Source organism: Suhomyces tanzawaensis (genome assembly GCF_001661415.1).
Source record: "Suhomyces tanzawaensis NRRL Y-17324 unplaced genomic scaffold CANTAscaffold_2, whole genome shotgun sequence".
NCBI classification, from domain to species: Eukaryota; Fungi; Ascomycota; class Pichiomycetes; order Serinales; family Debaryomycetaceae; genus Suhomyces; species Suhomyces tanzawaensis.
This window is the reverse complement of record NW_017963637.1, coordinates 1,703,978-1,724,805: the sequence shown is the minus strand read 5'-3', so window position 1 is coordinate 1,724,805 and position 20,828 is coordinate 1,703,978. Positions and strand designations below refer to the sequence as shown.

Below are 20,828 nucleotides of genomic sequence, written 5' to 3'. Positions count from 1 at the left end.
TTTGTTTTTTACCCCACAAAGACTTACTACAGTCAAACCTGGAAATAAGGGGTAGAGTATTGTAGCAATGGCCATAAATCTCTGTAACTGGCCAATACGAACCTTAACTATCAAATCCTGGTATCACAGGTGCTTCGGATGCCCCCAGTCGCCCAGATGCTAGCCGACCTACGATAAGAAAACCCCTAGAGCATGTCGTCTCAAGAGCCTGAAGCTACATGTCGCACCCTCGCCACCCAGTCACGTGATCGGTCATGTGTAGTTCTTAGATTAGACAAACGTGTGTAATAACGTACTCGTACTATATCCTCCAGCCAATGTCCCAAGCCTATCAGCCAGTGGCCTCCGAGCCTCCAAATGAACCACCTTCCTATGACACTCCCAGGGAGGCTGGTGACAACATTCCCGATGACTTCAAGTACTCAGTTGACGTTGCTTCCTGTGAGCTTCCCATCAGACAGATGTTCATCAGGAAGGTGTACTCGTTGCTTACAGCACAGATTCTTGCCACTGTGGTGGTGGGTCTCTTTATCAGATCCAATGGAACCGTCCAGGCCTGGTGTCTTGAGAATACCTGGTTGTTGATTGTGTCCTTCGTGGGTGCCATTGGAACGCTTATTGGTGCTCACATCAAGGCCCGCTCTTACCCATCCAATCTCATCTTCTTAGGAGCTTTCACGATCTTTGAAGCATACGGCATCGGATTGAGCTGTTCCTTGGTGGAAAGCGGTGTGGTGGTGCAGGCACTTATGCTCACGCTTCTTATCTTCATTGGTCTTACCGCCTTCGCCTTCCAAACGAAGTACGACTTCACCAGTTGGCAGGGAGTTTTGGGCATGTCGCTCTGGGGTCTCATTGCCTGGTCGTTTATTCTGTTCTTTTTCCCTGGCCAGTCCAAGTTCGTTGAATTGGTCTACTCCGGCATTGGGGCCTTGATCTTCAGCGCATACATCGTCGTGGATACCCAAATAATAATGAAGACTGCCCACTTGGATGATGAGATTATCGCAACCATCAGTCTTTACTTGGATATTGTGAATTTGTTCCTCTTCATCTTGAGGATTTTACAGAGCAGAGAGGATTGATTCACATTCCATAAACAAACCTTTCTGATCGCTTAGCCTGATGCAACTTTAATCAGAGCTATTGCTAATTTATAGTATTGTGTACTCGAAACTCTGCTACTTTTATGAATATTGAGGGATATTCCTTGACCACAGGGCTGAACAATGACGTATGTCGTATGCGGAATACCCTGAACTTGTAGTATTACACGAAATCTTATCTTATCCACTCATTACTACTTGAAACTTCTGTGCGTAACCCAAATATTGACTTACGGAAAGAAAGTTTGCACACAGTCGGGCAAGTATGTCTTCAGAATAAGGTACGAACTTTTCGTCAAACAACAATTACACTGTTCTGTTGAGGTTTGTAATGCATTTTGAAAATATAAAATTGCTGGAGTTTATAAAAGAACATTTAGCTACCAATAGCACTTGATCAAGAGATCAACCATGCTCCAATATTTTTTCATGGGGTATTTAGCCACCAAAATGAGAAATCTAGAGGGACTACTCATTTGAACGATACTCCGCAAAGAATTCTGGATCGGTAACACATGCTGTTTCGACATCATGGCCGACCGAAATATATTTCGGATAACGCTGGACGTAGTTCCCTAACTTCAATTTGGTCCGCAAATAATTCCGGACGATTTGTAAAGTTCTTTCTCTTGTTCCTGTGATCTTAATAGAGTTTGGATTTACCTGGAACTGTAGCTCTCCGCCGGGAGGAATATCACAACTTATGGAGCCGCCATTGCTACTTCCGTAAGTGACACCGGTTTGCAACTTTGGAACGAAAAACCACATTGCCACTTCGAATGAATTACTAGCTGTGCCGGATACTGCCATTGACCATGACTGCGTGTAAGATGCAGTTCCACTAGCTTCATTTTTACGAATTGGTCCGATTGGGACCCATTCAGTTGGTACATCTTCACACTCAGCATTTTCATAATTAATCTGAGTGTATTCAAGACTGTTTGAACCAGACCCCTCATATGAATATGGAGTATATGTTTCATTCAAGGCTTTCGCAGCCAACTCATTATTGATGATCACTGATTTTGGCAGTTTAATTTTCACAATTCCATACTTCATCAAGTCTGCTGGTGTCAAATCATCGTCTGTCTCAAATTCTGGAATGTCCTGCTTAGCATCGTTGATCACTTGTGCTAATAAGTTTTGTTGTTTTGGGTTGTCCCAAGGGTTGATCAATGGTGCGTGGCCTTCGCTTCTTTCACTGACCATTAAAGGTATCACTGTGATGAGTAATATAACTAGGGATTTGAGGTTGAAATGTAACATATTGATAAACTAGTAGTAACTGAAGTTAGAGACTTCCAAGTCTTTTTGTATGGTATTTCGCAGTAGCATAATATTCTTCGCACCCATAAGCAGAAAAGACTAGAGCATGAAACAAGCTGAAGAGTACGGATAGTCACCAATGGACACACCCCATATGGAGAGCGGGTTATGCAACTATGCACTATAGATTAGTTTACAAGGCATGCAGTACTTTTTTCTTTCTTCATTAATTATTACTTAAACAAACTTAGTGTTTGAAATTGCCAACAATGCGAACTAGCAGCTGGCTATTGGAAGATGATATCGTTTGCACTTAGCATATCAGTGAATGTATCTGAACGAGCGGTTTTGAATATCCGTCAAGTCCAAAAATTCATAATTAGCTGGCAAATCTTGCGCTTCTTCACTATCTCTCTTGCTATTCTCCTGTCTAGCCAAGTATCCCATCAAGAACGTGAGCGGAATACATAATACCTGGGTGACCAAAATAGTGATTTTAGCAGGACGATAACCTGGAGCACTGTTTGCTTGAAATAGTTGGGGACCAATGATACATGCGATAGAAAATGCAATCATAGTCATACCGCTTCTGAAGAACTTCTTACTGGTTCCCGCAGTGTTAGCACTGACCCAAGCGTAGATGAGAGTGATCACCGAAGATCCACTGTAAATCAAATAAAGTCCAAACAAGTTGGCTATCTTGTTTTTGTGGTAGTTGGTTGCCAAAAGCATGATTGCTCCAATAACGGATGGGACAAACATTGAAATTGTTATGTAAGTGATGTGGCCAAAGCGTGACACTAACTGGGTAGCAGTACCAATAATAACAATAATTAACACCCCAACTGGAATTTGAAGTAAGGCCGATTCGTAGCTATCAAATCCAAATGATAACGTGACAGTAACACTGAATGTGCCAACTGATCCCGTCACAATTTGGGACACAAGAGTCAACAAAAAGAATGGCCAGGTGAATTTGTCACTGAAAAGCAATTCGAATATTTGCTCCTTCTTGAACTTTTTGCTGATTGTACCAGTCTGATTGACTCTGACATTCTCCAATACCCATGCCTTCTCGTCGTCGCTCAAAAAGGTAGCGTCTGTGACATTATTTGGCAAGTAGAAAGCCACAAAAACCCCGAACAAGGTGGTGATAATCCCCATGAAAAGGAACAAAATTTGCCATGACAAGAGCCTGGTGGTGTGCACGTGTTGGAAGCCAAACGAAAGCAAACCCCCCACAATTGTAGCGACTCCCGACATCACGGACCAAATGCCCATCCTGCTGGCCTGCTGAGGCTTTGTGTAAAACATGCCACTGATGATAATCAAAGACACAGCCGAAGAAGCCTCGAATATTCCGAGAAGTGTACGAACTACCATCAAAGCTGCATACGACTCGCATGCCGCATGACAAGCCACCACAATACCCCAGCACACAATAAATAATCCGAGTGTCTTTGCGAGTGGGAAGACTTGAAGCAGATATGCAACGAACGGTTCCCCAAATATATAGGCCGCGTAAAATATGGTAGACAAGTTGGCAAACTCGTTTCCCTTCAAGTTTTTCTTGATTCCCATCGCAGCTGCATAGTTGAGAAGGGACTTATCCAAGAATTGAAGAAAGTAAATGGCACAGAGCAAGCTCAAGATCCTCAAATCGATTTTGCGAATCACCTTGGAGGATACAATTTGAACGGAAGGGTTTGTTCCCCTGTCATTGACGAATCTGAACGCCCCGTCATACTCGACAGAGTCCTTGATGGTCAAGTCTGCCGAAGACTGACTCGGAAGAGGAGTGATTTTCTCGGGGCTGGACATCAGTTTAGTGTGGAATTTCTTGACAATTCGGTGAGGATAATTCCACTCTTCGACGACTAGGATGCGAGACAAGCTAGCGCACACGATGGATCCATCTTATACTGCATCAGAATGTTCAGATCCATCGTATGTGGATCTAATTTCGGTGTATGGGGTTCCATATGCACGTACAGGTGTATGCGCTTATGGGACAGGTCAAATCCAAACCGTTGGATCTGCGAATATTTGCACCAATATTATGCACCGAGGAGAGTTAGAGAAGAAGTTGGCGGATGTACCTGTCAGATTGGTGTTGGAATGACTAGACTCACTTCTATTCTCTATTTCTCTCCCCATTTTGGAACTCCTGCACTATTTTTGGTATCTAGTTTCTGTGAATCACCATCATCAATAGAGTTTTGCTCGATTGTGAATATCAATAAACCGTGTAGATTGATAGAATATAGCCCAACTCTATGCTTATCTGGACTCCATTGCTGGTGAGAAAAGAGCCCAGAAATAGTCAGAAAAACCGTCTTTGTCTGGAATTATTATGACTTAAACTTCAGATAAGGATATGGTTTGCGGGATCCGGGGGTACGGCTCTTGGCTATACATTTCTCGGGGAATGAATCGTTTCAGAAAACCGTAACTTCCGAATCACTGATGAAATTGAACTTATCAGCGTGCCCTGTCTTCTAGAGCGTATGATCCCTGCAATCGTATAAACCCATACTGCAATAGTTTCGCACATTCGTAATCTTAAATTGACATGTGGCCTGGCATTGTGTGAAAAGTCTTTGTTAAGACAACACGGTGCACTTGGTTTGCAACAAAGAGTACATGATATCAATGACCATATAAGGAAGGATGGAATAGTCCAGGGCAATTCCTGAGTCAGTTTATTTCAGGTCACTCTTACATTTGTGGGGGCGTTGCTTGAAATCAGATAAGGCACCACCCTGATTACTCCCAGGTAAAGCCCCTTGCCAAAAAATAGCACGATCGGTTAATTTCAAGGCTGACAATATTGTGGACAAAGTTTATGCAACGCATGTCAACTGAATGTTTTAGCCATGAGGTTGTGGACAACTCCACATAATAATATACCACGGAAATGTGCAGTAAAACAGAGCCTCCCCAAGAAACTCTTGGCAGCGTGATATTAAGTAGGGGCATCAATAAAAGCGACCTCTATTTGCCGTAATTGAATATAAGCATAGTTCCTGCTCATCGTGCAAACGTCTCTCCGCCCCTCCCAAAAATCCAATTTTAGGTATAATTGTGTCACAGGGCAATTAACACCCTTGGTGGGAGGGAAAACTATGTGGCCCGGTCCGTCAACCCAAAACTGTTGCACCCCCAGCCTATCGAAGCAATTGTCCCTGAATGACCATTTCTGTCTTCAAGGATATCAATTCCAGCTGTGGCTGATGGCTAGTTAGTTGGTGAGTAATTGAAATCCAGGTATTTTTGTCTCCTAAGCCAGGACTACGGAAAAATACCCTCCAGCCTCCGATCAGCTGGTGTACCCTGAAAGCCCTTTCGTGAAAGTAACACAGCCAATTTTGAATTTAAAAAAGCGGCTATGAAATGTCTCACACAAGCGACCGCAGTCGCAGAAAGGATTCACGCCAGGTGTTTATTTCCAGTACAGAACCTAGATTTGGGTGCTGGCTCTCGGGGGCAATTAATCGTCAAGAGTGTGGGCCTGTGGCGTCAGCACTATGAGCTCGATTGAAGGAAGCAAATTCTTATCAAATCGGACCGGTTTTGCAGCTGCAACATGCTCGCAGCTACATGCGTAACCCCACTGGTGCTACTCGCAGCAGCAGCACTATCGGCCATTCCAGGCTCTTGATGGGGCAGTGACAGGTCATTGCGACCGGGCACGGTCCGGGGACCCTTCTGCGTGGCGGCTATTCGGGGAACTTAAACCATATTGGCACGCATGATGTCACTGGGTCAACATTGTGTAACGTGGATGTTTTAGCACATTCCCCCGTCGATAGCTGGCCCTAGCTACGGTAGGCTCCCGTGGCCAGCACCCCCGTCCCCCACCACCGCTACCACCGACACTACGAACTCCTCCACCCAGTGCTGGCGTGCAGAGTGCATCGTCGGGGCTCAAGACATTCGGACCGAGCCCCCATCAATCAAGTGGCGCCCACTGAAAATCGAAGAAAAGCTGACGCACCAGACGCTGGGCCCTTTTTGCCAAGACATCTCCACAACTAAACGATCTAACAATATGGTGCTGACGCCCCAATCTGTGTTTTTTCGTTCGCTAATGCTGAGGACAGGGCCCAGCTGCATGGGGGCAGCCGTTTGACACCTTTTGCGACCAGCACCATCAACCCACGCTAGGCGTCCAGCAAGAGTCGATGGTAAGGGATGTGTTTGTGGCGGTTTCAGGCTAGACGACCAGTTCTAAACATAGAAAGGCTCGGAACTCGACCAACCGACGGGGTTACCCAATCCGCACTCTAGGCCCGGCGCGCGAGCCAGTTTTTGCGGCGAACCCAGCTATGTGCAAGCCTTGGGAGGGTGGGTCGGCTCGGGTGTGCCTCGCCGTTAGCTTAGATCACAGCAAATCCAAAAAAAGCAACTTTAATCACTCAAATCCTGAGACCCAATCTGCAACCCCAAGCGTGGTGGTGGAACACGATTCAGGAAACGTGCGGGAATTTGGCCAAGTGTGGGTTCGTGGGGCTAGACTAGGACGTGGGCCCCGTGCCGGTGAGGATGCAAAGGATGGCCACAGGCTTGCCAGCACAGTTGGCGGACCTCGTAAACCCACGTTTCCACCACCAGCCGTACCTCGTCTCCAACTCCCCCCGATAAAAATAACATTAGTGGCGGGCTCAGCCCGCATTTGCGGGAGCTATTGTGGACAATTTTATTTTTCATGTACCAGTCGTTGTATGCGGGACGCCTAACCTTAACCTCAGTTAGGTCTCCAATCTAATTTTCATTCTGGGTTCCGATTGACAGATTTCACCTCTGGGGCATTTAAGCTTTGGCAAATTGCGATAAGTGGGTTCTTGACTCAGCTATTATTATTTTTTTCTTATTCATTCTTAGTCAGTATTACGTACATCCATCATAGACCCTAAATATATATATATGCGCTCCCACTCCAACTATCGTGCCCTACTTCACAAACTCACGGACCACTGCTTCGCCCATAAATGTTACCCCCCCTGTACGTGAACTACACTTAGAATTGTGTGTTTTCCGCCATGTCCTCCAACAACTACCAGCCAGAGTACTTCTCGTCGTCGTCTGCCGCAGTTGCGGCTACCCCCAACAACCCCAATAACTTCTACCAGTACTTCGACAACAAGCATTTGCCTGCAATCTACGTGCCTGGCCAGTCGGGCCTGCCTGGCCCCAAACAGCCACAACGGTCGCCTCCCCTCCCCCAGAACCCCTCGCTGCAGCCCCAGCTGCAATTGCCCCCAGCGTCCCTGATTTCGGGTACTTACGCACCCTCTTCGGATTACTCGTACTCGTACTACTACAACAACAACACCAATGCGGCCACTGGCGTACCATCCCAGCCCAATCGGAACACTTCCAGCTCCAGCATGATTCCCTTGGGCTACTACCCCTCCAACACCTCCGGCATCAACAACTACAATTCCGGTGCCAACCCTGCCCAGAGCTACCAGGGGTCCAATTTCCACACCATGTCATATCTGTACCCCAACTACGTGACGTCGTCCAGCCCTGGCAACGGAGGCTCGACGTCGTCCGCAGCAGGCGTGGGAGCAAATGGCCAGTTCCCCCCTCCATTGGGCTACTCGTCAGCACAACCCCAGTCCAAGAGGTTGTCGAGCTCTTCAGCGCACTCTCCATCGCAGAAATTCCCAGTCAGTCCCCAGAACGTTGGCATGGAAAACTCGGAGTCCGAGTCATACCACCCGTTCCAGAACTCGCACAACGGGTCCATCGACTACTCGTCACTCGTGTCGTATACCATCTCTCCCTCATTGAAGAGAAAGAGAAGAAAAGCCAAGTCGCTCAGCGAGGTGGGAGGCTTGGACCCCAGCTTGGGCAAGGGAGGCTCGTTCTCGTGCCAGGTATGCCACAAGGTGTTCCAGAAACAGTATAACTTGAAATCGCATATGAAGATCCACTTCTCCGAGAAACCTTACCAGTGTTCGAAATGTCCCAAGAGATTCGCTAGATCGCACGATAAGAAGAGACACGAGCTCCTCCACGAGGGAGTGAAGAATTTCAAATGCGAGGGCTACTTGAAGGACGGGGTCACCAAATGGGGTTGTGGCAAGAAGTTCGCCAGATCCGATGCTTTATCGCGCCATTTCAGAACAGAAACTGGCTGGCTTTGCATCCGCCCATTGATGGAAGAGTCCAAGCACTTGGAGGCCAAAGATGGTAGCTTGATCCAGCATTCGCATCTTCTTCAGCCATCGCAGCCCCAGTCTGACATCAACCAGGCCAACGGCTCCACAGTTGAAGGTGACAAAATTGTCAACGGTGATGGGTCCTACATATATAATTCGTCTTTGATCAGGCGATTGATTCAAAGCAAGTGATTGACTGGTCCTAACGTTATTTTTCATTTCTGTATATTATGGTGATTCTACAATGCTCTATCTGGCGTTCTTTGTTGGTTTGATTTTATTTATTTCATAATTTAAGCTTTACGTAAACTACTGTAGTGACACGCCTCAAAATTGCCGATAAGGCGAAGGAAATGATCGAGGCGCAAGGAGCGATTGGCTCCCTTCTCCCCCACCCCTACAGACGCGAGTGATGGCTTATAGCAATCACTAATATGAAGAACTTTACAGCCGGAGACTTACTTAAACCATCAACACGAAATTAAAATTGGGTTCACTCGTGTAAGTTTAACCAGAAATTATTTCCCGGCTGTTCCGGTTGCATTCCACAAAAATTTAGTGTTATACACAATCCTCGTGCTAAAAACCTTCACCCGGAAAGGAACCCTCATTTTTGTTCCGAGTCCCGATCTTATGAAATATTTGTAATTTGAAAGTTGATTGTGGGCGAAGTATATTCTTATTTTACATGTGTAATTTAACCCCTGAGGTATCGAAACTACACATACCATATGGAGAAGCTAGGCATCTGTATGTGGGGCTAATACGTCACCTTGGTCGCTTCTTAACTCTGTCATCTAGGCTTCCTCACGCGTTAAGCTTCCTGTTGCAAAGAATGTGCAATGGAACATCTCTCCGATCGAGCGGATATGTAATTCGTCTCCAATTCTCAAGTTAGTGCTCAATATCTAACTAATATCTACAGTCTCTCCTCTTTTAATCCCCCTAAAGTTTAATAATTAAACTAGAGTTGAGATGTGGGCCATGTTGCAAAAGTCCGACACAAATCTGTTTTTGATCTCTCTTAGTAATTACACTAAAGGCCCTTTTACTCATTTTATTGAATTTCTAGCCCAGCCATTATTACTCTCAAATTGTAAGAATTTATTCAGAGAATGAAACTTGTACTACTATAATGTTTCAAGGAGCTACAATTCCACTGGCTTGAAGCTGCAATAATGCATCTTTAATTACAGCTGATATCCCTGTCAATCGGATCGAGTTTTTCATTATTACCACCAAATAAAATCTCGTTGCTGATAAATATCAAGAGTCTGAAGTCAGACCAGAGACTATCAGAGAATACGAGTTATTTCAAACTACATTGCAAGGGAAATATCCAACATTTCAAAGCCAGTTCTATATCACTAGATCAGTAGTGTCAATATACATACATACTCGTGAACGTTCTAGTTTCAGGGCAAAGGTTTAGAGAAGCTACATCCTTCAACTTCGAATCCTACAAGCCATAGTAAAACTAAATGTCATCCTTTCCGAAAAAATAGTCTGAGCCATAATACCCAGCTTTAGCCTTTTCCAAGGCCTCTGCATACCTTATTCCCTCCTCTGAAGCACATTCTTCAACAAATTCTGCAAATCCCAATGGTCCCAATTCATATACTATTAGATCTTCATAACTTTCTCCAGAAACATAAACTCCTTCCTCAATATAATTTTGGAACAGATAAGTTCTTGGACATCTCAAAAGAACGAACTCGTCTTCCCAGTCATACTCGCCTATTCTTGTGCCCTTGACAAAAACGGGAACCATGCCCCCGGCTCCCACAGCAAATTCACGGTGACCCAATGCCAACAACTGGGCCCTGATTGAGCAACTGTGACTGGTAATACTCACGATTTGATTTTCGTAGCCGAAGATTTCATGAAGTTCTTCATTGATACGGAGGGCTTGTTCTACTGTTGTCTCTCTGTGATCGTCTTTGAAGTAAATATCGTTTGGTTCTAAGGATTGACTCATCTGGAACCCCAACTTGTGGTAGCTATCGAAAATTTCTGACCTGAGAGAACGCTTATCACAAGTATTGACCCCAATGGTAGCACGAAGGTTTTCAGTAACGATGGGCTCCATCTTCTTGAGGTCCGCTATGCCGTCCCAAGTATGAACCAAAGTATCGATAGAGCGTCTCAATGGCGATACGAACCACTTTTCAGGCAAGATCAAGTTGGGGTCCTTGGTAACGTTGTTGAGCCTCTCGATTTCCCACTGAGCCCGATTTTCCTGGGCCTGGCTGATTCCCAAATCCGTCAACAGCGGATCCGGACCCCACACAATCGTACCATCGCCATTTATCTTCAGCCAAGTCTCGTTCCAGGCCATATTCCCATACTTTTCTTGGGCCAAGTTGTGGTACCCATGTGCGGAGGAGGAAAGGAACAATATCTTGTAGCATTCTGTATCTGGGGCGTTCTCGTTAAGCAGTTTCAAGTTGTTCACCACATCATCCCAGCTGCCTATCACCCCAAAGTGCTCGTCAAGGTGCTGGAACAGCAGGTCATCAGTCTCATCTAGTGATTGCTTGAACTGGTTTGGAACCACCTCGAATTTCCAGTGCCATTCCCTAGACTTCTCCCAATCTTCAAGCTCCTTCTTGTAGCTGACAATTTCAGCAGCAGTTAACCGAGACTCTGTGGCTTTTGTGGCAATGGGTGACATTGTGTGGTGATGGGCTGGTGATTTCAGACAAATTCGCATCTCTATATAGTCGCCTGGTAGATATGAGTCATACACTTTTGGTACAGTTGGTTGCAAATAGAGCGAAAGACGGCTAGGATGTTCCAGTACAGCAAGTGCCCCATGGTAACAATGGGTGCAAATGTTAAGATTCCTGGCGGTGGAAAGAAATTACTGCAAAAAGTAGTGGTTGCAACTTTTGATGGGAACCAACCGGCTGGCGGAATCTAGCGAAAGATCTGTGCAATATTACCGAATTAGATGTCGTGGAGGAGCTGCTACCTGGTACGCTGGGCCTAGCTACCTGGAACATTCCCAAGCGATGGAAAGTGGCTTCCACCCTGAAATGCTACAAGGAACGAGAATCACGCATTAGTGGTTTTTTGTAACTTAATGTAGGGTATCGTTCTAGGAGGAAGTCGAATCAGGGCGTTTTCTTACTTCACTAATCTGGGAAACATCTATACATGGGCAGTGAGTCATAGATTAAAGTGAAGTATGCAAATATTCAACAAGTAGAGTGAATGAACAGTCATATTCTGTACTTATGGTCTGAGTTTTAATGATATAAATTATGTAATAATAATTTTGCAAATTAGAAACTCTATTGAGTGGTTATGCGTACTTGTGTGTCGCTTGTTTGGGAACAAAGCACTATTTATTCACCCCTCAATCCAGTCGATAATGTTTCTGAAGCAACTATACCAGGGATTTTGAATTTTCTGATAAAATTACAATCCTCAACTTTGATTGTTCGTATTGGATTTAAGACAATAGCAACACCACCAGAAATTCATTCAGCTGGATTTTTAGATGAATCTGAAAAAACTCTAGGACCAAAGTGGCGTTGATTATGAAAATCAACCAAGACTTAATTAAACTTATAGTCAAGACGCTATTTGCATAAACTTGTGAAAGTACTCGTGGAGGAATTTACATTCATTTTCCACTTCTGGTTTGGAACGGAATCTCCGGTAGAGAACAGCCTAGTTACAATTGGATCCAATAACCTTAATTCCTATTTTTGGGACCCTTGTCCGTTTGACCTAAAGATTTTGCATATTTCACAGGAGGAACGTACCAATGATTGGCTCGACATAACTAAGTTCCACTTATACTGTGTTTTCAAGCTAACTGAGACTACTCTATAATCCTGTCAAACAAGAGTTTCGACGCGCTTGCCGTAACTGCTTCCTAAAGATGACTTCTCAAATTGAGTGTACTGTATTAGTTGCATTAGCGAATTGCCATAATTGGTAGATGGCACAAACTTTCTGAACCCTCCATCGACTTCAACCGTGGCTTCTGTTTCAGCGATTTTGCATAATGTAGTCATAGTGGTCTTGATTCACGGAACGGGCATAGTCTACGAACTCGGACCATATCAAGTCGGGATCTTTTCCCTTAGTCTTTATCTGGATGGAGTGTTTCGCAAGCATCTTCTCCATCTCCTCCCTTTCCTCACAGGAATCCATCTCCAAGATGGTCCATACCGCCACTTTGAAGGGTGGGAAACGTACCCTCAGTATTTCAAAAATTCCTTCAATTCGTTTCATCCAATCGTAAAGAGACCATATACAGTTTCTAAGGCTCCATGAGTTGACATAGACCAACATGTCCAAAATATGTGTCCCCTCTGGCTCATTGCTGGGCACATCTTCTCTGGCGTTGAAATGTATGATTCCTGCTTCATTCAACATCTGTGTGTTATTTAAGGGAAACAATCTTTAAAACGCGTTTTCTTGCAAGGTATTTGAAATAGTAGCTCTCGTTGGGGATTTTGACTAGTATCTCTCAGGGACGTCTTACCTTATTCTCACCGGAGACGTCTTCCTGCTATTCCAATCTGTCTGAATAGTTATGATGATAGGGAGGGTCTTGACTCAAAGTCATTTCGCACTGCTACACCTCTTAAGCAGAATAGTGTACTAATCAGATTTGAGACTTGGGAAATTAACTTAGAGGCAAACACATATGAAAGTGAATAATGCATATTCTGGGTAGTACTGCCTAGTTGTCGAGCGTTGTAAGACACCATAGCTTGTCAGGTTTGAGGAACTGGGCTGGTGGAGAGAAGGTTGCGCTTGGGCTGATCAGGCTAAATACACCTACTGCTTAATTTATTCAATGATGGAGAATATCTTTGTAAGTACAAGGGTACAGTAAGTCCTATGACGAGTAGCACGATGCTTTCTAAACTCAGTAAACATTTTATTATGGTTAAGCTGTTTTTGTGTTTATTGAGGTGTTGGTTTGATGTGTGTTTTAGAAATGCTTCAAAGAAATACAATCTATATTCCCAAATAAAAGAAGAGCAATTGAACTCGTCAATCGAGCCCGGCGGTATGCCTTATATCTGAACTTTAGTGTTGCTTTTTAAAAATAGTTGAAAATTTGTCACAAACCCCAACATTTCCTTGTTTTTGAGAATAAATTAACAAATTTTGAACTGTTCACAAATTGCACAATTACAAATCTCTCCTAAATTGACAGGGCAAACCATTTTTAAATAACAGGTAAGGAGCAACTTATTTGATTCCAATAACCATATATAGGTTTGGTGGTAATAAATTTGCTTACCTTTGCCATACCACCAGACCTTATCCTCGCGCCCCCGATCAGAATTTAAGACTAAGAGGTCCTCCCGTTGGACATATTATAGCTAGTTGGACTCATAAGACTTAGCAAAATTCTCGAACGTCTTTTGAAACTCCCAGACCAATGCAAATGCTACAACAGCTCTTACCGGAGTCTTGACCCTATTTTCCAGATGCAATGAAAAATTGTTGCTGGTCACTTTCTCCAATTGGGTACAGTATCAGAATCTCACGTCTCTCAGCTCTATATCGCCAGATGAATAAACAATCACAATGATGTTCTACATAAAACAGGCACTCTCTCTAATTACTTATACTAGACGCACTTTGTCATACTAAAACCTCGCCAGCATGTCCCCAGGACTCCCACCCCTGCCTCTGGACCTACTCCTACCCACCCGTGTCTCAGACTTTTTGCACCCACCCACGTGACCCTGGAACTTTCTGGAAAATTTTTCCTCACCGCTCCTCAATATAAAACCAACTCCTACCCCGAACGTTTCCACTCCCCACACACAATGTTGAGAACTACTCGTCAATCCATCAACAGATCGTTCATTCGTAACCTCTCCCACAAGGAATTAAAATTCGGAGTTGAAGGCAGAGCCGCCTTATTGAAGGGTGTCAACACCTTGGCTGACGCTGTTTCCGTCACCTTGGGTCCAAAAGGTCGTAACGTCTTGATTGAACAGTCTTTCGGAGCTCCAAAGATCACCAAGGACGGTGTCACCGTGGCCAAGTCCATCACCTTGCAAGATAAGTTCGAAGACTTGGGAGCCAAATTGTTGCAAGAAGTCGCCTCCAAGACCAACGAGAGTGCTGGTGACGGTACCACTTCTGCCACTGTTTTGGGTAGATCCATCTTCACCGAGTCCGTCAAGAACGTGGCTGCTGGATGCAACCCTATGGACTTGAGAAGAGGTTCCCAGGCCGCTGTTGAAGCGGTTGTCAACTTCTTGCAACAAAACAAGAAGGAGATCACCACCTCGGAAGAAATCGCGCAAGTCGCCACCATTTCTGCCAACGGTGACAAGCACATCGGTGACTTGTTGGCCTCTGCCATGGAAAAGGTCGGCAAGGAGGGTGTGATCACCGTCAAGGAAGGTAAGACCTTGGAAGACGAGTTGGAAGTCACCGAAGGTATGAGATTCGACCGTGGTTTCATCTCGCCATACTTTATCACCAACACCAAGAGTGGTAAGGTCGAGTTCGAAAACCCATTGATCTTGTTGTCGGAAAAGAAGATCTCTTCCATCCAAGACATCTTGCCATCCTTGGAATTGTCCAACCAAACCAGAAGACCATTGTTGATTCTTGCTGAGGACATCGACGGCGAGGCTTTGGCTGCTTGTATCTTGAACAAGTTGAGAGGCCAAGTCCAAGTTTGTGCTGTCAAGGCTCCAGGCTTCGGTGACAACAGAAAGAACATCTTGGGTGATATTGCCATCCTCACTGGTGGTTCTGTTTTCACTGAGGAATTGGACTTGAAGCCAGAAAACGCCACTGTTGACTTGTTGGGTTCTGCTGGTTCTATCACCATCTCCAAGGAAGACACTGTTATCTTGAACGGCGAAGGTCCAAAGGAAAACATCCAAACCAGATGTGAACAAATCAGAACTTCCGTTGACGATGCTGCCACTTCCGAATACGAAAAAGAAAAGTTGCAAGAAAGATTAGCCAAGTTGTCCGGTGGTGTTGCTGTCATCAAGGTCGGTGGTTCCTCCGAAGTTGAAGTCGGTGAAAAGAAGGACCGTTACGACGATGCCTTGAACGCTACCAGAGCTGCCGTCCAAGAAGGTATCTTGCCAGGTGGTGGTACCGCTTTGATTAAGGCTTCCAGAATCTTGGATGAAGTCAAGGCTCAGGCTGAAAACTTCGACCAAAAGTTGGGTGTTGAAATCATCAAGTCCGCCATTACCAAGCCAGGTAGAAGAATCATCGAAAACGCCGGTGAAGAAGGTGCCGTCATTGTGGGCAAGATCTACGATGAACCAGAATTCAACAGAGGTTACGACTCTGCCAAGGGTGAGTTCACCGACATGATCGCTGCTGGTATCATTGATCCATTCAAGGTTGTCAAGAACGGTTTGGTCGACGCCTCTGGTGTTGCCTCCTTGTTGGCCACCACTGAATGTGCCATTGTCGATGCTCCAGAACCAAAGGGTGCCGCCCCACCACCTGCTGCTCCAGGAATGGGTGGTATGCCAGGTATGTTCTAAGCATAGAAATTGACGATTTACGATAGCCTAATTGGGCTTCGAAGTCCATGAATGAATATAGTAACCTGTATATTTTTAATGTATATAGTCTCGAATATAGGGTTAGCGAGCAGAAAGTAAAGAAGGAATGTAACAGATCAACCTTGAGTGCTGTATGTTAAGTTATATTAATAATCCATTACTAATAGCTTCTTATCAGCAGCTTATATCCATCCTAGTAAACCGTTCAATCTTAAATCTCTCACATGTCATGGTTAATGTAGTCGGCTGTCATTGATACTTCAATACGTAAGAATCTCTCCCCGTACACATCTCTGTAACATATTTAGTCACGTGCTGTTTGATCATGTGATCCGGCATCGCCAGCTCAAATCTATCACCATTAGTCCAACTACATCTTCCACATTTCCACTCCACTGCAATGTTCGAAGATGTCACGTTCCCGTACATATACAAGGAGGGTAAAATCAAAAAACTAGAGCGTCTAGAGTTGAAGCACGTCGAACAGAGATGGTACTACCAGCTCTGTCACTCGAAAACGTTAACTCCCAAACAACGAAAAGTCCTCCAGTCACCAGCAAATAAGAACCGGATTCTAAGATTGATACGGAAGGATATCCAAGAGAAGCCGAAGCCTGAGGAGACGTACGAAATATGGCACGATCATCGTAATCTCAACACCAATTTGAGGCACACGAAACCAGAAAAGGAAGGAGAAATATTGGCCAAAAAGATCGTGGAAGCGCTTGATGAGGACGAAGGCGATGACGATGGCGAGCCCTACGAGTATTTCGAGGCCCTGGAGACCTGGAAGTCGTATAATGAGACGTTTGACCCGTCTGCAAGCTGGGTCAAGCATCACTTCCAAGTGAGGGCCCAGGGTCTCGAAACTAAACCTGTGCAGAACTACGAGCCCTCGTACTATTACCCACGCTACCACGTCAACAATCTTAAGACGCTATTACACCTCAGCGTTCTCAGGCGCCACTGGGACCTTGCATACAAGATCTTTTGCATCTTGATCAGAATACGGATGGTCGATTTGCGGTCCATCTGGCCGTTAGGAGTGGAGATTGTCAGGCAGAGGCAGGCATTGGACCCAGCCAAGTCCTCGGTCTATAAGGACGAGAAGTTTTTCGACTGGCTTTCGTCGTTTTATGTGATTACCAACCTCAATGCCGCGTTCAACAAGGGCCATGCCAGACAGTTGGCTGCTCCCATGTGGAGATCCGGGTCCAAGATGCGAGCTCCTGTCTACTCAGTCAGCGCACTATGGTCGTTGCTCATGAGAGGCGACCACAGCAAGCTCAGAGATAAACTTGAAGAGCTTCTTTTGGTGCCCCCGTACAATCACGAAGGTGTGTGCTACTTTCTCATGGGACTCTGTAACCTTATGGAGAGCGTAGAGCTTGTGGAAGGGTACGGGGACCAGGAAAGAGCAGGTGTGGTCAAGAACTTGAAGGCATTGCAGTCAAACTGGGAGAGGTGTGAGGAATTGGGATTTAGTTTTCCCAAGAAGTACCTTCAACAGCAGGTGAACCAAGTGCTAGAGATGGCAGGAAGCACAGAGGAGATCTACTTGGGCAATCTGGGGGTAGACCTGGACTTGCACGTAGACGTACAGGAGAACGATGACAACAGTGACGACGACGACATGAGGTTTACCACGGCCTCTCCTCCAGAATTTATAGATGGAGGCTACGAATCTGCGGCACCAGACGAAGTCCCTGGGTCGCCAGTAACGTTCAACTCTCCTGAAGCCCCAGGTAGTGGTGATGGAGACGCTCTGACTAATACCGTGGACGGCGGTTTGGACCTTGATTTTGATTTCGACTGAGTCGAAATACAACTGGAATAAAGTTAAACAGAACCAAATCCTACTAATCTTGAGCAACAGCCTAAAAAATGGGCAGGACAATCAAAGGAGATCAAAGATATCGACCGAAGTATAACGACTAGACATGAAAATTAAAGTCGATCGCAATAGAACTGATAAATTAAACCAGTCAGGACTACTACCAATAGTCAATTATTATAGATAACGAATGTTTCCGTTAATCGTACCGGAGGCCAAGTCATAAAATAAATAGAAACAGGCACTGCAGTGACCAAAAATGTTCCAGCCGGTGAGCTAAGATAGACGTATCTAAACTCGGACAATTATTAATTGGTCCCGATTTTTATTTCATAATTATCGTTCATTATAAGTGTTCCTACACAACATACTCTGCAGTTTGTAGACTCATAAAAGTTTCTATAGATCAATATTTCACGTATCGTTCCTAGATCAGTTGATCATTATTCGTACACCCCAATCACGAGTTGGATAAGCCAATGGCAGCGATTGGAGAACCTTTGATCTACACTACCCCGAAACCAAGAGTCAACCCATTAATTTATTCCTGTAATTGTCAATTTTCAGCTAGTTTTTTTCATCAGTCTGTCACTGTGACATTTCTATAATCTTTCCTATGATGGCCTGATCAAGGTTAACTCCGAGTTGCGCTCCTTGGGCTTGACTTGCAATGTACCCTGGTGTTTGGTGGAAAAATTCACTCTGTACCCGGCCTGACTACCAGCAGCCAGGACCTCAGAGGTGCTTTGTTTTTCGAGAGGCAATATGATCCAATTTGGCGGGAGGACGGCGTTGGAGGGGAGCCTGATCGTTTGGTATGCTGGCGTTTGGGAAGATGCACTGGTTCCTTCAGCGGGTGCATTCTCTGTTGACTCGAGAGAAGAAGTATTCTGTTGCTGTGTTGGCGTGGGTTGATGGTCGTCGAGTGTTCTCTCTCTTCTGTGGATCAAGTTGGTGAACTCCTCCAATCTTCTTTCAAGTTCTTCCACTGGGTGATTGAATGGTGGCTGGGTATTGGTGGGTGTATTTGTAGCTGGTGTTTCAGTGGGAGCAGCACGGGTATCGTCTTGAGGAGCGGATTCTGGATTGGGGCCTTCGAAAACTTTCCTTCTACACATAGGACAGCTGTCAGATCTTTCTAGCCATTCCTTTAAGCATCCCATATGCAAGATGTGGCCACAAATCAATTTCTTGGGGCATTTTCTGGACGCCAATGGCTTTTTAAAAGCGGCCTGGTACAGCTCTGGCGAGTACATGTCCTCCCGGCAAATTATGCAAAGATTATCGGAAGCATCCAAGTCCTCTTTGGTGGCTGTGGGTAATTGACTGTCCAATCTTTTGGAGGATTCGATGAAGGCCATCAACTGCTTGACCTCAGTGTATGCTTGCCTCAAGGAGGAATAAGTTCCTTGGAGCATGGCCAAGGGTAATGACAATTCGGAATAAACTGTCAAGAGGTAGATAAAACAAAGGTAGGAGATTGCTTTCAACGACTCAGATGCAATGTCAATGCCCTTGCTAAAGTAGGGTTTGTTTTCCCATACTCTCAACTCGTTGTCGTCGTCGTCTTCGTCGGCATCCAAATTGACTGGGTCGTCTTCTTCTTCCTCCGAGTCCCGGAAGTAGACTAGCTCAAATACATTCAACAACAACTTAGAGTAGTAGGTCAAGGCTTCCACTCCTTGGACCGCAAACTGGAACCCAAAAAGAAGGCAGGTGACCGAGTTGATGCCTTGGATGACATCGTACACCAAGAACTTGGCGATAGCGAAGTCCAAGACGATGAAAATCAAGTTAAGCCAGAAGTTGAAGTTCGTCAAGTACTTGCGCAACAACTGAAACTTGGTGCCGGAGGAGTTGTTCATGATTTTCATGTTGACGAAGTCCAAGCGGTCGAACAAGATCACATGGAAGATTTTGAAGCTGATGGACATGCCCACCAAGATGATGGTTAACAAGTGGTTGCTGTCGTTGGTCGCAAAATTGAAGAACAAGTTGAAGGCAAAGTAGGGCATTTTCTCGATCAAATGCTCTGTTTCGATGATCCGAAGTTCTCCAAAGAGGATCAACTGGAGTGCCTTGTCGATGCTGATGAAGAGGAACACGATGAAGTTGATAAGCACTCCTAGCTTGAACCCGTCGGTGAGCTCGATGAGAAAGATATTGAAGTTAACCGAGTTGCGGAGGGAGTCTTCTATAGACCACCCGAAAAGGGCAATGCTTAATGCCGTGTAGGCTAGAAAGTAGCCTGCGGACTTCGATACCATGATCTGTGTGCTGGCAAGGATGTGGATAGTTTGACGCTAGCTTAGCTAGCGGTAGAATGGAATTGTCCAACAAATAATGAAAATAGGCCTGGATTCAGAGGGGTCTGGTACGTGGTGGTGATGGGGAATGATGGGTAGATACCAGTGACGTTGATACTGGAATTCAGAGATGGAATGGAGGTGGATAGGTGTGGAAGTAGCGCCTAAAAGATTCGTGTTCGATCAGAGCGCGGGGCACACTCCCTAGCGACGGGGAGTAGGGGAAAAATAGCAAGGAGCTAGCGAGGATTGGGGGAGTTTGGCGCGGGGATGACGCAATTTTAGCAAGCGGAGGGGTTATAGCTAGCGGGGCCCGGGACGAAGGCACGGCAAACATTCTTAGTTTAGGCAGCAAACTTGCGAGGCTAGAAAAGAAAGCTCGTACGAGCGATCCTGTTCTTTAACCTACAAACGAGACTTAGTTTTTTAATCCGATATTGAAGTTAGGATATTGATACTGCTACTACTCCATGTATTCTTTACCTGAACGTGAATATTGAGAGCTGTGGCTTGAGGATGAAATACGTTGTCGATTGTATTTGGACTTTGCTAGTGCCTGGTTTTCTGCGAAGTATCTATTAGTGTAGCCTTTATTAAAGTCTTAACAATTCTATTCA

The 20,828-nt window shown here is 45.1% G+C and overlaps 9 protein-coding genes across 9 annotated transcripts; 4 read left to right on the top strand and 5 right to left on the bottom strand.

Moving 5' to 3' along the window:
* Positions 1 to 317: 317 nt before the first annotated feature.
* On the top strand, positions 318 to 1,085 carry CANTADRAFT_5180 (uncharacterized protein; the record flags this gene model as incomplete). The annotated part of the gene is made up of 1 exon (XM_020209991.1): positions 318 to 1,085. The coding sequence occupies one exon, from the start codon at positions 318 to 320 to the stop codon at positions 1,083 to 1,085; it is 768 nt and encodes a 255-aa protein (XP_020066342.1).
* Positions 1,086 to 1,604: 519 nt separating this feature from the next.
* On the bottom strand, positions 1,605 to 2,249 carry CANTADRAFT_29739 (uncharacterized protein; the record flags this gene model as incomplete). The annotated part of the gene is made up of 1 exon (XM_020208306.1): positions 1,605 to 2,249. A coding segment is annotated over one exon (645 nt), but the record flags the coding sequence as incomplete, so codon positions are not given.
* A 444-nt stretch (positions 2,250 to 2,693) lies between these two features.
* On the bottom strand, positions 2,694 to 4,529 carry CANTADRAFT_89103 (uncharacterized protein; the record flags this gene model as incomplete). Its single annotated transcript, XM_020211527.1, has 2 exons — positions 2,694 to 4,144; positions 4,472 to 4,529. 2 exons carry the CDS (start codon positions 4,527 to 4,529, stop codon positions 2,694 to 2,696), a joined length of 1,509 nt encoding a protein of 502 aa, XP_020066340.1.
* A 3,539-nt stretch (positions 4,530 to 8,068) lies between these two features.
* On the top strand, positions 8,069 to 8,734 carry CANTADRAFT_46523 (C2H2-type zinc finger protein; the record flags this gene model as incomplete). Its single annotated transcript, XM_020209349.1, has 1 exon — positions 8,069 to 8,734. One exon carries the CDS (start codon positions 8,069 to 8,071, stop codon positions 8,732 to 8,734), a length of 666 nt encoding a protein of 221 aa, XP_020066339.1.
* Positions 8,735 to 10,019: 1,285 nt separating this feature from the next.
* On the bottom strand, positions 10,020 to 11,216 carry CANTADRAFT_47880 (uncharacterized protein; the record flags this gene model as incomplete). The annotated part of the gene is made up of 1 exon (XM_020209516.1): positions 10,020 to 11,216. The coding sequence occupies one exon, from the start codon at positions 11,214 to 11,216 to the stop codon at positions 10,020 to 10,022; it is 1,197 nt and encodes a 398-aa protein (XP_020066338.1).
* Positions 11,217 to 12,544: 1,328 nt separating this feature from the next.
* Positions 12,545 to 12,934, bottom strand: CANTADRAFT_5175 (uncharacterized protein; the record flags this gene model as incomplete). The annotated part of the gene is made up of 1 exon (XM_020209985.1): positions 12,545 to 12,934. The coding sequence occupies one exon, from the start codon at positions 12,932 to 12,934 to the stop codon at positions 12,545 to 12,547; it is 390 nt and encodes a 129-aa protein (XP_020066337.1).
* Positions 12,935 to 14,334: 1,400 nt separating this feature from the next.
* Positions 14,335 to 16,294, top strand: HSP60 (chaperone ATPase). The gene has a single exon (XM_020207425.1). The coding sequence runs from the start codon at positions 14,350 to 14,352 to the stop codon at positions 16,048 to 16,050; it is 1,701 nt and encodes a 566-aa protein (XP_020066336.1). The 5' UTR covers positions 14,335 to 14,349; the 3' UTR covers positions 16,051 to 16,294.
* A 177-nt stretch (positions 16,295 to 16,471) lies between these two features.
* On the top strand, positions 16,472 to 18,226 carry RRN11 (Rrn11p; the record flags this gene model as incomplete). Its single annotated transcript, XM_020206167.1, has 1 exon — positions 16,472 to 18,226. One exon carries the CDS (start codon positions 16,472 to 16,474, stop codon positions 17,885 to 17,887), a length of 1,416 nt encoding a protein of 471 aa, XP_020066335.1. The 3' UTR covers positions 17,888 to 18,226.
* On the bottom strand, positions 18,204 to 20,598 carry CANTADRAFT_196212 (E3 ubiquitin-protein ligase). The gene has a single exon (XM_020206469.1). It carries the CDS (start codon positions 20,170 to 20,172, stop codon positions 18,520 to 18,522), a length of 1,653 nt encoding a protein of 550 aa, XP_020066334.1. The 5' UTR covers positions 20,173 to 20,598; the 3' UTR covers positions 18,204 to 18,519.
* Between the last annotated feature and the right edge of the window lie 230 nt (positions 20,599 to 20,828).

Bases quoted from the DNA above. Each gene is read 5' to 3' on its own strand.
- HSP60 (XM_020207425.1), top strand. From the start codon at position 14,350: ATGTTGAGAACTACTCGTCAATCCATCAACAGATCGTTCATTCGTAAC.
- CANTADRAFT_196212 (XM_020206469.1), bottom strand. From the start codon at position 20,172: ATGGTATCGAAGTCCGCAGGCTACTTTCTAGCCTACACGGCATTAAGC.